The sequence below is a fragment of the Ochotona curzoniae genome, unplaced genomic scaffold (genome assembly GCF_017591425.1).
Source record: "Ochotona curzoniae isolate NIBS_2020 unplaced genomic scaffold, NIBS_Ocur_1.0 contig_4502, whole genome shotgun sequence".
NCBI classification, from domain to species: Eukaryota; Metazoa; Chordata; class Mammalia; order Lagomorpha; family Ochotonidae; genus Ochotona; species Ochotona curzoniae.
Genome location: NW_024466308.1, coordinates 1,141,178 through 1,154,292, shown reverse-complemented (window position 1 = coordinate 1,154,292; position 13,115 = coordinate 1,141,178). Strand labels below are relative to the sequence as shown.

The window sequence follows — 13,115 nt, the reverse complement described above, 5'->3', positions numbered from 1 at the left end:
TCTGTGAGTGCGAGCTGCCGGCCTGGGGTGGCCATGGGGTACGCCCACGCCCCGGGGACCCCACGTCACTCCTTGTCCTCATGTCCTCTTTGGGGGAGGTGTCCGCTGGCATCAGAGGGATGGGGGGCAAGCAGCCTTTCCACACGGCACCCCCGCCCACGGACATGAACCCCAGGACTTGGGTAGGGGTAGCCGGGGCGGGGGGCCCTGCGTGACCCGTCCTGGCGCCTCAGCTGCAGGCCGAAGCCAGGGGTCCCTGGGGCCCTGTCCCTTCCCTGACCACGCCGAGGCCCACGCGGAGGGACAGACCCGGCCGTGGCCGTGGCGGAGAGCACGGACACTTTAATACACGACAGGCTCGTGACACGGCGGTGACGGGAGCGGGCCGGGCGGAGTGGGCCGGGACAGGAGCCGAGGAGGGTCGCCTGCGCGTGTCCGGCGTGCTCGGTGGTCAGGGGGCTCAGTAGTAAGGCCGTCGTGGGTTGTTCTGAGCGTGAGAAAGAGGTGGGGAAAGGGGCGGAGTTTACAGGTCAGTCAGAAGCCACCTTCTAGAACCTTCCGGGAGGGGGATCTGGGTGGGAAGATGGGTCAAGGAGTAGAGGGGCGCGCCGGAGGAGGGAAGGACCCCTTTTCCACCCCCCGTCCCCAGGCCCCCCGAGCCCACGCACCAGTGGGTTGGGCCGGAAGCGGTAAGCCAGCATCATCCTCTTCCGGAAGGCCTCGTACTCGTCGTCCTCCTTGGAGAGCTCGGCCGGCCGGTCGATGCCGAAGCCGGCGCCGTCCACCGTGGTGGTGCCCCTGGGGGAGGCGACGGGCACGCGTGAGCGCGGACAGTTCTATTGCTCCTGTCTCCCGCCCACTTCCAGCTTCTTGCTCACACACCGTGCAGGGCCACAGGCCAGGATGGCCCCGGGGACCTGTATCTCTGCCACCCACGCGGGAGACACGTACTGGGACCCGAGCTCCTGGCTGTGGCAGGGCCGAGCTCACGTGGGGAGCGGGTGGGAGGGCGGCCGGAGGTGTGCGACCGGGGACGGGGACGGGGCAGGACCCGGTCCCGACAAGCTCCCCTGGCCTGGCTTTGCCCGGTGTCGGGCGCGGGGGCCCCGGCCGGCCCACTCACTTGTTGACGGGGTTCTTGATGCCCTGGCCCTCGGAGCCCAGCCCCTCGCCCTCCTTCCAGCCCATCTTCATGAGCATCTGGTAGCCGATGTTCTCCACGGTCAGTTTGAACTCCTTGTACTCCGAGTAGTCGGGTTCGCGGCCCTCCTGCGGGACGAGGCGGGCGACGGCTGTCACCACCCAGCAGGGGCCCTGCGGACCGCGGCCCCAGCCTCCGACCACCTCCTCCCCACGGGCCCAGCTCTCCGTTTCTCTGCGGTGTGTGTGTGGGGGTTCCCAAGGTGGCCGAGTCAAAAGGGGCATGTTCTATTGCTGGTGTCCGGCCCGGTGCCCGACACGCCACGTGGGATGCCCACAGCCCCGTGCCTGGGTTGCCCCTGGCACCACTCCCCACTGCTGCCCCAGCATGGGATGCCAGGCTCCTGGCACTGGCGGGGGCCCAGTTGATGCAGGCTCGTGGAGGGTGAGCCAGCGGCAAACGGGGACGGTTCTGGCTGTCTGCCTTTGAAATAAAAGAAAATTCAGGAACACGATTGATGTAGCGTGCCAAGAAGCTGTGACCCCTCAAGGTCGCCCCCTCACAGGGCGAGGGCCTGAAGCAATTTGCCTAACACAAAACAAACTGCAAGGACCGTGGATGGAGCCAGCTGAGCCGCAGCTCGCCCGCCCGGCTCCGTGTGCTCCAGGGGGGTTGCAGGACCCTCCCTCACCCACCCCAGAAACGCTGTGCCCGTCAACTGCACGCGGTTGGCGCCACTGGAAGCCTGGGGCATTCCCGGCCAGTGCCAGCCTGGGGAGTCTCCGAGGTGGCCTGCACGGACAGGCGAGTCAGCGGCAGGTGGTGGGTGGGTAGGTGTGTGTGTGTGCCCGCGTGTGACCGGCAGGCGGTGGGTGGGTAGGTGTGACTGCGGTGTGCCCGCGTGTGACCGGCAGGCGGTGGGTGGGTAGGTGTGTGTGTGTGTGCCCGCGTGTCACGCCGCCCTCCTCCCGCCTCACCTTGAGCGCCTTGAAGGTCTCCATGAACTTCTCCAGCTCGTCGGGCGGCAGGAAGTCCCCGATGAAATGCTTGCCCCGGCCCATCTTGGTCAGCTGCTCGGCCCACTCTGCGCAGACAGGTGGGGCGGGTGAGAGCAGGTGGGGTGGGCGCACAGGGGGGCGGCAGGGGGCCCGGGATGTGCGGGGGACTCTGGGGAACGCGGTGCTGGCCCGGGACCCACGTGCCCTGTGCCAGTGGACACCCAGCCGCGTGGCCCCTGGGCCCACGATCTCCTCCACATGGGAGGAACCGAGGCAGAGGGGGCCTGGTTGTCTGACTCGGGGCCGAGCGGGTCCTGGAGGCCCGGCAGGACACCGACCACCCCCCGGCAGCGAGGCTGGCAGGACACCGACCACCCCCCGGCAGCGAGGGTGGCCCACCCCGCGTCTTGTCCATCTCCATGCGCCGCAGCCGGTGCTCCCAGGTGCCCAGCTCGCTGTCCACCTCCTCGTCGCTGTCGTAGCCGTGCTGGTGCTGCTGCAGCGCCTTCTCCCACAGCAGCTGCATGTCCTGCATGGCGCGCTTGTGCTGTACTATCATGTCATACATCTGCTGCATCTGTGGGCAGTGGGCGGGGTCAGGGCGGGGCCGCAGGGCCAGGGGCGGGACCACAGGGCAGTGGGCGGGGCCGCAGGACCAGGGTGGCGGCCACAGGCAGGCCCAGCCAGGCTCCCCCGGGGACAGGCACACTGGTGTCCAGCCAGGCAGCCGGGCCCCACCCGAGGCACTGGCACCTCCCGGGTGCGACAGGAGACCCCAACGGGCACACCTCCATGGGGGGGACAGCGCACCCCTCCCAGCACCCCACTGGCACCCCGCCAGCCGCTAACCTCCTGCTGCTCCTTCAGCTGCTTCTTCTGGGCGTCGGACAACTCCGTGACGCCCACCAGGCCCACGGGCTTCCCCTTCTCGTAGCCGAGCCCCTTGAGGTCCTGAACTGGAAAACCCAACACACGGGGTGGGAGGGCGGGTCACAGGCGCGGGGCAGGCGCAGGGCTCCCGGCCTGGTGTGGGGCCCGGATTCGGGGTGCGTCGGAGTGTGTTCTCATGTATTCCAGGCAGTCACACACACAATGAACTATCCTCTATTCCACCTGCCCCTTCATTTACCCAGTGGCCGCCCCGGCCCAGGGCCAGGCGAGGCCTGCGTGGCAGAGACCAGGGCACTGGGGCCACCGTGGGCGGACTGCCCGTGGGGAACATTAGCAGGGACACGGATCGGGAGCGGGCCCGGGCGAGCAGAGGAACCTCGACCCTGCGATGTGGAGCAGCAAGGCGGGCGCCAGCCACGCGACTTAACCGGTAGCCAGCATGCCTGCCCACGAGGCACACACGTCTCCATTCCGTGAGACGCTGCCGGGTACGTGGGTCCTCCCACCACAGGGGCTGACGCCTGGAATCCAGGGCTCAGGGCCTCCCTCAGGTCGGGGCCCCACGGCTGGCAGGCAGAGCCGGGTGCACGCCCACGGGGGGTGCAGAAGACAGCTGGGCAGCAGAGCCTGGCCCGGGAGGGAGGGAGGCTGCCGAGCCAGCGCCAGGCCAGGCGATGCTCCCTCTGGCGTCGGCTGGGGCCGGGAGACGCGGGGGTGGCCCCGTCTGGGAGGTGGTGGGTGGATGGTTGGGGCGGGGGACAGAAGGGCCGTCCCTGGGAAAGCAGCCAGGTTAGAGCGGCCCCAGGCGCAGGGGGAAGCAGCCGAGACCCCCCCGGCCAACTCCAGAGCCCGTCCAGGGCCAGGCACGCATCCACGGCCTCCATGGACTGTCACCTGCAGAGTAAGAAGGCAGCCCCCCACCAGCCCCCCACTCTAGGAGAGGAACCGACGACACGAGACAAAGCTTTACTGGAGGCAGAAAAGTCACTTGAGGAAGTCCAACACCTTCTCGGTTTTGTTTTAAGGTTTATTTCTTTTCATTGGAAAGGCAGAGTTACAGAGAGGAGAGATGAGAAAGATACCCCGTCCGCTGGTTCACTCCCCAAGTGGCCACAGCAGAACCGAGCTGAGCCGAAGCCAGGAGCCTCTGTGGCCTGGGAAAGCAGCAGAGGACGGCCCACAGCCTGGGGACCCTGCATCCGCAACGGAGACCTGGAAGAGGCTCCTGGCTCCTGGCTTCGGATCGGCTCAGCTCTGGCCGCTGTGGCCGCTTGGGGAGTGAACCAGCGGATAGATCTTTGTCACTCCTTTCTCTATGCCAACCTGCCTTTCCAATAAAAATAATAAATCATATAAGTAAATACGTTTCGCCGTACAGACAGGGGCTATTCACCCCGTGCGCAGAGAGGCTGCGGACGGCATCCTAGCCAGGCCCGTGCCAACATGCATGAAGCCAGCCCCGACTGGCAGAGGACGGACGGCCCACCTGAGAGCGGCGACGGCGAGGCGTCCACGTCCCCCTGCACGGGTGGGGCAGGCGGCAGCTCCACCTTGTCCTCCTCGGGCCCCCACCTGCTCTTCCTCTTCCTCTTCCCCGTGGCCGTGGCGGAGGCCGGTTTCCCGGGGGCGGCTGGCGTGGGGACGGCGGGGCAGGTGAGGGCCGGAACCGGGGTGGCCGATGGAGCCTCTGGGGGGCTCTTGAGCTTCAGGCTGGGGTCAGGGGCTGTGAGGGCGGCCGGGGAGGCGGCCTTGGCTTTCCGGAACTCCTCCAGCTTCTGTCGGTAGTACTTGTAAGCTTGGCTGTCAGGTTCGTACAGAAAGCTAGAAGGGAAAGGCAGATGCGCTGGGAGCCAGGCCTGAGGCCCCTGCCTGGGGCTGGGCAGTACAGAAGGGCAGAGAGGCATGTGTCCCAGGGCCGTGGGCTTCTCCAGGGCATGGCACGGGCACACTGAACATGACCACGGCCCTGGGGAATCTGGATGGACTGGTGGAGGTGGATGGGTGGGTGGGTGAAGGGATGGGTGGATGGGATGGGTGGGTGCTTAGGTTGATGTGGTAGTGGTGGGAGAAGGGTTCCTTGGCCCAGGCAGGCGCCCCAGCCCTCACCTGAAAGCCGGATTCTCGCGATTGTTCTGGATGGTGATGGTCTCCACTTCGGGACCCCCGTCTGCTATGAACCTGGCCAACTTTTCTGCAAGGGACTTGGCCTCCTGGTCCTCTGGGGGTGAAACTTTAAGCAGGCTGTCAGTACTGAGCTCAACTCACCACACCCCACAGCCTAATGTCTGCTAACAGCCCCACGGCCACGAGCGGGGGTGACTTTAGGAGCGATGCAAAAAGAAATAGGCAAATGGGAGTCAGGTTACTGCACTGGGATTGAACAGCTGAGTTAATACCACCACACACATCAGACCCCCGGCCCACCCACCCTGTCCAGGACAGCCCACCCCGTCCAGGACAGCCCTCCCCGTCCAGGCCAGCCCGCCCCGTCCAGGCCGGCCCACCCCGTCCAGGACAGCCCGCCCCGTCCAGGACAGCCCGCCCCGTCCAGGCCGGCCTGCCCCGTCCAGGCCGGCCCTCCCCCATCCAGGCCGGCCCTCCCCTATCCAGGCCGGCCCTCCCCTGTCCAGGCCAGCCCGCCCCATCCAGGCCAGACCCTAGAGGTGGAGTGGCTCTGAGACAAACGATGAAACATGCCGGTGGGTCTGCGTTAGGCATGACCCACACACTTCATCTAGATCGTCTCCCCGCTCCCACGAAACCCAAGGCGTGTTGGGCGAGAGCGGGTGTAAAATGAACAAGTGTCGTCGGCCGACGTTTGGGCCCAACGCCCCCAACGCCCCCAGTACTGGGCGAGGCTCTGGTGCAGGCGGATCTGGCCAGCCGGTGGTCATCCCGTCGCCCACCCTCTGCAGTGCACCTGTGGCCTCCCCGAGCGGCAGGCGCCGCACCTGGTGCGTGTGTCCCGCAGGGTCTGCGTGAGGCCAGGGCCCCTTAGCACTTAGGAGAGCCTACCGCCTTCCACCCTCCCATGGCTCCGACCCGCCTGGGGCCTGCTGCGTGCCATGCCTGGGGCTGGCTCCCGGGCCCACAAAAATGGTGAGAAGGGTAGACTAATTCCACCCCGAGGGTGACCCCAGCAGTGCTCTGTGGGGTTCAGTCTGCCTGCTGACCCTGCCCCCGCTGCCCCCGGAGCCCCGTCCCCGTCACGATCCCCCAGCCCCCGCTCCGCCCCACACCCCCTTACCTCTTGGCGTGGTGCCCTGGGGCTTCTGCATTGCCTTCCTGGTTTCTGCCACTTTCTTTCTGTAGTACAGGAATTCCCGGCTGTTCTTATCGTGTAAAAACCTGGAGTTTGGGAGAGGCGATGGGAAGCTGAGCAGGTGCCCGTGGAGAAGATCCTGCAGCCCCCGCACGCAAGGAAGGCCGAGGGGAGGCGGGGAGGGGCAGCCTTCAAGCCACAAGGCGGTGTCCCCCCATGACCCACAGGGGTCACCCGGTGCCATGAGGCATGGGTGCTGCTGGTGGGTTGGACCCCACTTGGGGACCCGGGGGGGAGGGGAGAGGATGGACGTTGTGGGCCCAAGTCCATTCTTGACTCGAGCATCCTGCTTAGACCCTGCAGGGATGGGGCGATGGTTCAGGGGTGCCAGAGTCCCTATCCCTGTGAGGGGCTGCTGACGGCATCCGGGGACTGTGCCAACCCGGTACAGGATCTGTCTCTGCGGGCGAACGGCACGCAGCTGCCAAACCCACCGTCAGGCGACCGACGGCGCAGGCGCCCCTGCCCCTCCCCCCGTGCCCCCCAGGTTACTCACGCAAACGCCGGGTTCTCCTTGTAGTCCTCCATGGCCACTTTCTCTAACTCGGGGCCTCCCTCGGCGACAAAACGGGCCAGCTTTTCGATCACTGTCCGGGTCTCGGTTCCCTCTGGGGGTGAAACTTTAAGCAGGCTATCAGTACTGGGGTCTCACTCACACACTCCAGTCAACAGGCACACTCTCTCTCTACGAACCACAACGACAGAAGGGGAGGGTGGGGAGAAGGGTGTGAGCCGCGGGGCAGGTGGCCAGGGCAGGCCGGACCCCAGGCACTAGGCCACGGGGCATGGGCGGCAGCCCCTCCACCCGGAACCCCAAGCCTCCCCACCCCCTGCTGCTGGCTCCATCCACCCCAGGCTGGACGGTGGGTAACACCCCGCTGAGCGTGCACGGTGGGCAGTGCGGGGCCCCCAGAGGCACAGGTGTATCATTCATAATTTCTTTCATCTTCCAGAGGTGGCCCCGTTTTCTTTTTTAACCTAGGATTACAGAAATTGCATTCAAACACACTCGGGTGGGTTTCAAAGCACTGTGTTTGAAGGCCATCACAGGAGCTCTGGGGGGCGGGAGGGGGTCCCCTTGGAGCTTGGGACGCGACCACTGGGAATGACCTTGCTGTTGGTGGCGGCTGGGACCGGGCGCCGCCTGCCCAAGGCCCAGAGCCAGCCACGTCTCTAAGTCCCATTTCAGTTTGCGGGCTACCAGCTGGGCCCACGGGCTTAAACCATGAGAGAGGACTGCTTCCGCCTTGGGCCTGGGGAACTGGCTATCGCTGGCCTGCTGTGGGGGATGCGAGACGTGCAGCAGCCGGCTGAGGGGCTAAACCTATGGCTAATGCTGCTTGCAAGGTGCCCAAGCCCAGGGGCTGGTGGCTGGGGCCCTGGAGTGCCCAGGAGGACTCCTGCAGGGGGCCCAGGGCATTCAGGCCCTCCTCCGGGCGCCCCCATCCTCTTGGAAGGTCCCCTATTTGTACCAAAAGAGAAAAGGTTTACGTCAAGGCCGCGCTGCAGGGGCCACAGGCCCGACCCTGCTCGCAACAAGCCCACAGCGGTGGCTCCCGGCGGACCTGGGATTAACACTGCCTGAGGGCTGGCACCCAGCTGCGGGAGCGCACCCCTTTTGGGTGGACAGGGACCTAGCAGGGAGAGGGGACCCCTTCTCTGGGGACAGGGAGCTAGCCCGGGGAGGGGACCGCGTCTCGGGGGACAGGGACCGGAGAGGGGGGGTCCCGGGAGTTACCTTTGATCTCCAGCCACTGCTCGTCGTCCTCGTCCTCGTCCTCGTCGGGGGACTGGAAGACGCTGGGCCGCTGGGCCACGGGCAGCCGCTTGGCGTGTGAGTAGGTGCGCCCCTGGCCCAGGGGGCTGCCCAGCCCCAGGCCCGCTCGCTTGGTCAGTAGCAAGGGCCTCTTGCCCGTGCTCGGCGTGGGTGTGGGCGTGCTGGGAGGGGCGCCGGCCGTGCTGGGGGGTGCGTCTGTGCGTGGAAGGGAAAAGGGGACGCTCAGGAAAGGCGAGCCCAGGGCATGGGGCACGCATGCACACACGCACGCACCATCCCCCCGTGGTCCTGCCATCTTGGAGGTCCACCCAGGAGCTGGGGACTCAGGACACAGGCCACTCCTGAGGCCCAGGGAGGGATGCACCCCAGGAGTCCCCAGCCCAGGGCTCTGCAGGTAGGAGGTGAGCCCCCCACCCTGCAGCCCAGCCTTGGGGACGCGCTCACTCCTGCTGGATGAGACTCGGGTCTCCCCGATGTGTGCACAACCTTCCCCGGTGTCCCCCACAGTGAGGCGGACTGGCGGGAACCACCAGACTGGCTGTAGGATGCAGGCAGATGGGACTTTCTCTCTGCATCCCAACTTTTACGGGGAACGCGTGTGATGGGACCATGGCAAGGGGCAAAGGTCAGCTGTCCCACCAGCAACCATCCATCCTGGTGGGCTCCCTGTGTGTGGTTAACATGCACACTGGGTACATCCTAACCCATCCCTGCCGGCTAGGTGCCACACCCCCTCCCCCTCTGACTCAGACTGCCACCTGCTGCTGAAAGGCACCCGGGGGTGGGGGGTGGAAGGAGGGGCCAGAGCCGAGCTCAGGTGGAGCAGGTGGCATGGCGTGGCAGGCCCCTACCCCAACGGTGAAACTGGGGAAGGGAGGCGTCGCTCGGGGACAGCCCAGCTTTTCGAAGCCTCAGTTTCCCCAACAGAAAGTGTCAGGGACGGAAGGCGAGGGTGGTGGGGAGGCATGTGATGTGAGCGCGGGCACGCGTTCCGGGCGCTCCACTTTTGATCCGGCGCCCTGCCCGCCCACCCACGGAAAGCAGCAGACTCGCCACCCACACGGGAGACCCAGATGGCGGTTCCGGGCTCCTGGCTTGGGTCTGGCCCGGCCCTTGGCTGCCGTGGGCGTGCGGGAATGAACCAGCGGAAGAAGCAGCCAGCTACGGGCTAGACCGGGTGAAAGGCAGGGCTCTGGCGATAGGGTCGGGCTGGAAGGAACGTTCCAGCCTGTCGGGAGGCAGAGGGAGGAGTGGGGTGGCTAACTCCTTGTGCTGTTGCTTGTGATTAAAATGAATAAGGTTACACAAGCTGCGTGCTCGCCCAGGGGTTCCGGAAGCACCAAAGATACCACGGGGGTTCTGGGCAGAAGGGCGGGATGGCCATGCACGTGTGGGGAGCGAACGTGTCCCTCCCGCAGACCCCGTCCCTGGTGGATGGCGTGTGGCAGCCAGCACGAGGCTCGTGCCCTGTGCGGCTTGGGCTGTAAGCATGGGGTGGGTGTGGGGGTCCGAGTGTGCCCAGCCTGCATGCCATGCTTCGTCCTTGCCACCTGTGGGTTAGTGGAGCTCACGGCCACTTGCAGCTAGACGTTCTTGGGCACGCGATGGGTGCGGCCCTCTGTGTCAGGTGCCACTGGGCACCCGAGCGTCCCTTGGGCGCGTTGCCAACACTGGGAGAACTCTAGTGGCCACCAGCAGACAGACACTTGCTCGCCCGCCGCCTCCAGGCGGGCTTCTGCCCTGTGCCCCGAGCACCTGCTGGTTCTGGGAGGCCAAGGCACTGCCCCCTTGTTTCGTGGCGCAGCAGGGACCGGCGGGGTCGCTCCCAGGCCCGGGCAGCGCTCACCTGTGTGGGTCTGGGCCTTCTGTAGTTTGAGGAACTGCTGCAGGAAGCTGCCGTCGTTGGCGAACTTGTTGGACGCGCACGAAGAGCTGCTGTGTGAGCTTGCTGCTCTACAGACGTGAGACGGGGTGGGGGAAGAGGTGTGTGAGCAGGTGCGAGCCGAGGGCAGAGGCTGTGACCCCCTGGGCTCGCGGGGGCGGTGGGGGAACCCAGAACGAGCCCCCGAGACGCCAGGGAGCAAGCGTTGAGCACTCCTTGGAAGCCGGAAGCTTTGGTCTGGGGGAGCAGGGACAGTGCAGTTTGGAGAACGGCGCCGACACGCCCCGACTCTGCCTGCAGAGGGCGGACCCTCCCGCACTTCATGGGAACAGCCCCCCAACGAACAGTGGGGCCCCAACACCACTCTGGCACGCGACATCTGCCCTATTGCCAGTAAGTTCTTGGGTGATTCCTCCCCCAGTGTGTGTGGCGGGACTCCAACCCAGGCGATCCAATCAAAACAGAAAAAGGCATTCAACGAGCCAGAGTGCAGGGCTGACACGGTGGCACAGTGCGAAAAGCCGCTGCCTGAGGTGCCCACACCTCACACTGGCTGCTGCTGGTTCGAGTCTCGGCCGTTCCGTTTCTGATTGAGCTCAAACCTACCACTGCTAATGAACTGCCACACTGGGGGACAGTCCTAGCGACTCGGGGCCCTGCACCCACAAAAAACAAGTAATTGTAACAAATGAACACAAGAACAAACCCAGCTGCCAATATGAGAAGAGGCTAAAAAAACAAAACAAAACAAAAAAAACCAAGAGCGTCACCACCGAATGATATGTTCCACTTCTGACCTGGCTTCCTGCTAACGCGCCCCAGAAATCAAGAGGGGAGGAAGGCCCCGTGCTTGGGCCCCGCCACCTCACGTGGGAGACCTGGATGAAGCTTTGACTCCTGGATCCTGCCTGGCCCAGCTCTGGCCGTGTGGCTGTCGGGGGCTGAAGCCCCGGCCGTGTGGCTGTCGGGGGGCTGAAGCCCCGGCCGCGTGGCTGCCGGGGGGCTGAAGCCCTCGACAGAACATGTCTCTGTATTCGTGTGTGTTTTTCCCTTTGTAACTCTTTCAAAGCTCAATGAAATCTTAAGGGGTCAGGCGTGGTAGCCTGGCGGCTATAGTCCTCGCTTTGCAATGCACCAGATATTCCATACGGGCCCCGGTTCTAACCCCGGCTGCCCCGCTTCCCATCTTGCCAGGCCTCCGCCGGGGCGGGGCAGCCCGCACTGGACCCTTACTCGGCAGGCTGCGGAGGCTGCGGGCTGGCCATCTGGTTCTGCTTGGCTTTCTGCTCCATCTTGGCTTCGATCTCCCGCTTCTTCTGCGCGATGAGCTCTTCCTGGTGCAGGATGTTCATGCTCATCTTGGCGTTCTTGGGGGGAGCCACCCCGAACCAGCGGTTAGCTTTTCCTAGGGAGAGGACGGAAAGGGGCACCTGGGACATTGCTCCTCCCATACACACAGGAGCGCCGGGCACTGGGCTGCCCGACCAGTGCCTGCAGACGCGCAGCGTGGCAGGCGGAGGAAGCTGGCCCAGCTACCTAGGCCCCCTGCCCTCACACGGACGAAGACCCAGAGAAAGTGCCTCGGACTGGGCAGTGCCAAACGCTGCACGCATCTGGGCAGTGAACCACAGCTGCAAGACCTCTGCTACCTTCTTCCTTCTCCGCCCATGCCCGTGTAGTGGCCCTGGGTACGGTGCCACGGCCTATGCCTCGTATGTGCTAGCATCCCATACGGGCGCTGCTTCGAGCCCTAACTGCTCCACTTCCACCCAGCTCCCTGCCTGTGGCCTGGGAAAGCAGTGGAGGATGGCCCACAGCCGTGGGACCCTGTGGGAGACCCAGAAGAGGCTCCTGGCTCCTGGCTTCAGATCAGCACAGCTCCAGCCGTTGTGGCCATTTGTGGAGTGAACCAGTGGATGGAAGATCTTTCTCTCATTTGCTCTGTAAATTTGCCTTTGCAACCAAAAGAAAGAAACCTTAAAAACGTAAGAAAATCCAAAGAGAGGGCCAGGCCAGGGAAGGAGCCCGGCGTGCCTGAGGAGGAGCAGGTGCCCTGGGCAGACCTGCAGCAGCGAGCAGCAGCAGGAGTTTGAGCTCTCTGTTTGAGGGCTTGGAGACGCGCCCTGCCAGTCCTAAGCTGGGGAAAGAAAACGCTCCATGCGTCTGTTTTGTTTTCTTTCAAACATCCTGGTGGTAACTCAGTCATCGCTCTGACTCCACAGGGGACCGCTGGCCAGCGTTAACCAAAGCTGGCGGTGTCTTCTGCCCAGGCACGGGGGGCTAGTCGTGGCGGACATGCAACACGCATATAGGTGCCCCCCCAAGAGGATTCAGAATAAAATTGGCAAGTCGCCCCCGTTTTTCATTCCATTCCTTGACATTCACCCAGATTCCTTGGGGTGCAGGCGGCGTCCTCCCAGGCTTTCCCGTAACTGGCCCCCCTGCAGGCACCCCGTCCTGTACACCCACCTCGCCTCACAGCACCTCAACTTGCTCCCAGGAAACCCTAGCGAGTGGGGTGCACAGGTCCCGGACCCCTCCCAGCGGGCCGGGCGTGCTTGCCGAATGGGCTGAATACACGCTGCAGGGAGGCGTGCAGAACAAACGAACTAACTTGCCCGGCGCTCCGAAAAGCAGCTTTTCCAGAACGCGGGACACGGTGGGAGAAGGTCGTTGCCACCAGCAGAGAGATGGGGGGACAGCCCAGCCCAGGGTGACCGGTGCCTGGGAAAGCGGGGCTTGCAGGAGCCCTCAGGGCTGCGGCTTCCGAAACCGCATGCAGAGCTGGAGCCCGGGCGGCCTTCTTGGAAAAGCCAGGCATGTCTCCCCTCCGAGCCAGCAAAGCCAGCGGGGCCTGGGCTGGCGGGGCGTGGGGTGGGACGGGGGCGCCGGCCAGCAGCCTGGGTCTGGGGGCTCGGGGAGCGCAGGCAGCACAGGGCCCGAGGCCAGGGGGTCAGCTGCTGGACGCTGCGCCGGCGGCGAGGACCACAACACGAAGCAGCGGCCTGCAGGGCAGGCGGGGGGCTGTTACCTGCAACATCCCGGTTGTCCATCTTGAGAACTCACCCAATCCCACAATGCTCCGGCGCCACCTGAGGGAGGCC

At 65.2% G+C, this 13,115-nt stretch overlaps 1 protein-coding gene across 1 annotated transcript; it reads right to left on the bottom strand.

Moving 5' to 3' along the window:
- Positions 1 to 313: 313 nt before the first annotated feature.
- Positions 314 to 13,105, bottom strand: SUGP1 (SURP and G-patch domain containing 1). The gene is made up of 14 exons (XM_040986373.1): positions 13,043 to 13,105; positions 11,245 to 11,416; positions 9,976 to 10,082; positions 8,091 to 8,324; positions 6,849 to 6,972; positions 6,278 to 6,378; positions 5,137 to 5,260; positions 4,517 to 4,851; positions 2,989 to 3,095; positions 2,539 to 2,716; positions 2,119 to 2,225; positions 1,124 to 1,269; positions 669 to 798; positions 314 to 487 (listed from the first exon to the last, which is right to left on the bottom strand). The coding sequence occupies exons 1-14, from the start codon at positions 13,062 to 13,064 to the stop codon at positions 461 to 463; spliced, it is 1,914 nt and encodes a 637-aa protein (XP_040842307.1). The 5' UTR covers positions 13,065 to 13,105; the 3' UTR covers positions 314 to 460.
- Between the last annotated feature and the right edge of the window lie 10 nt (positions 13,106 to 13,115).

Bases quoted from the DNA above. Each gene is read 5' to 3' on its own strand.
- SUGP1 (XM_040986373.1), bottom strand. From the start codon at position 13,064: ATGGACAACCGGGATGTTGCAG. The intron at 11,417-13,042 runs GTAACAGCCCCC...TCCTCTCCCTAG, and splicing joins GGACAACCGGGATGTTGCAG to GAAAAGCTAACCGCTGGTTC. The intron at 4,852-5,136 runs GTGAGGGCTGGG...TTTCCCTTCTAG, and splicing joins CGCGAGAATCCGGCTTTCAG to CTTTCTGTACGAACCTGACA.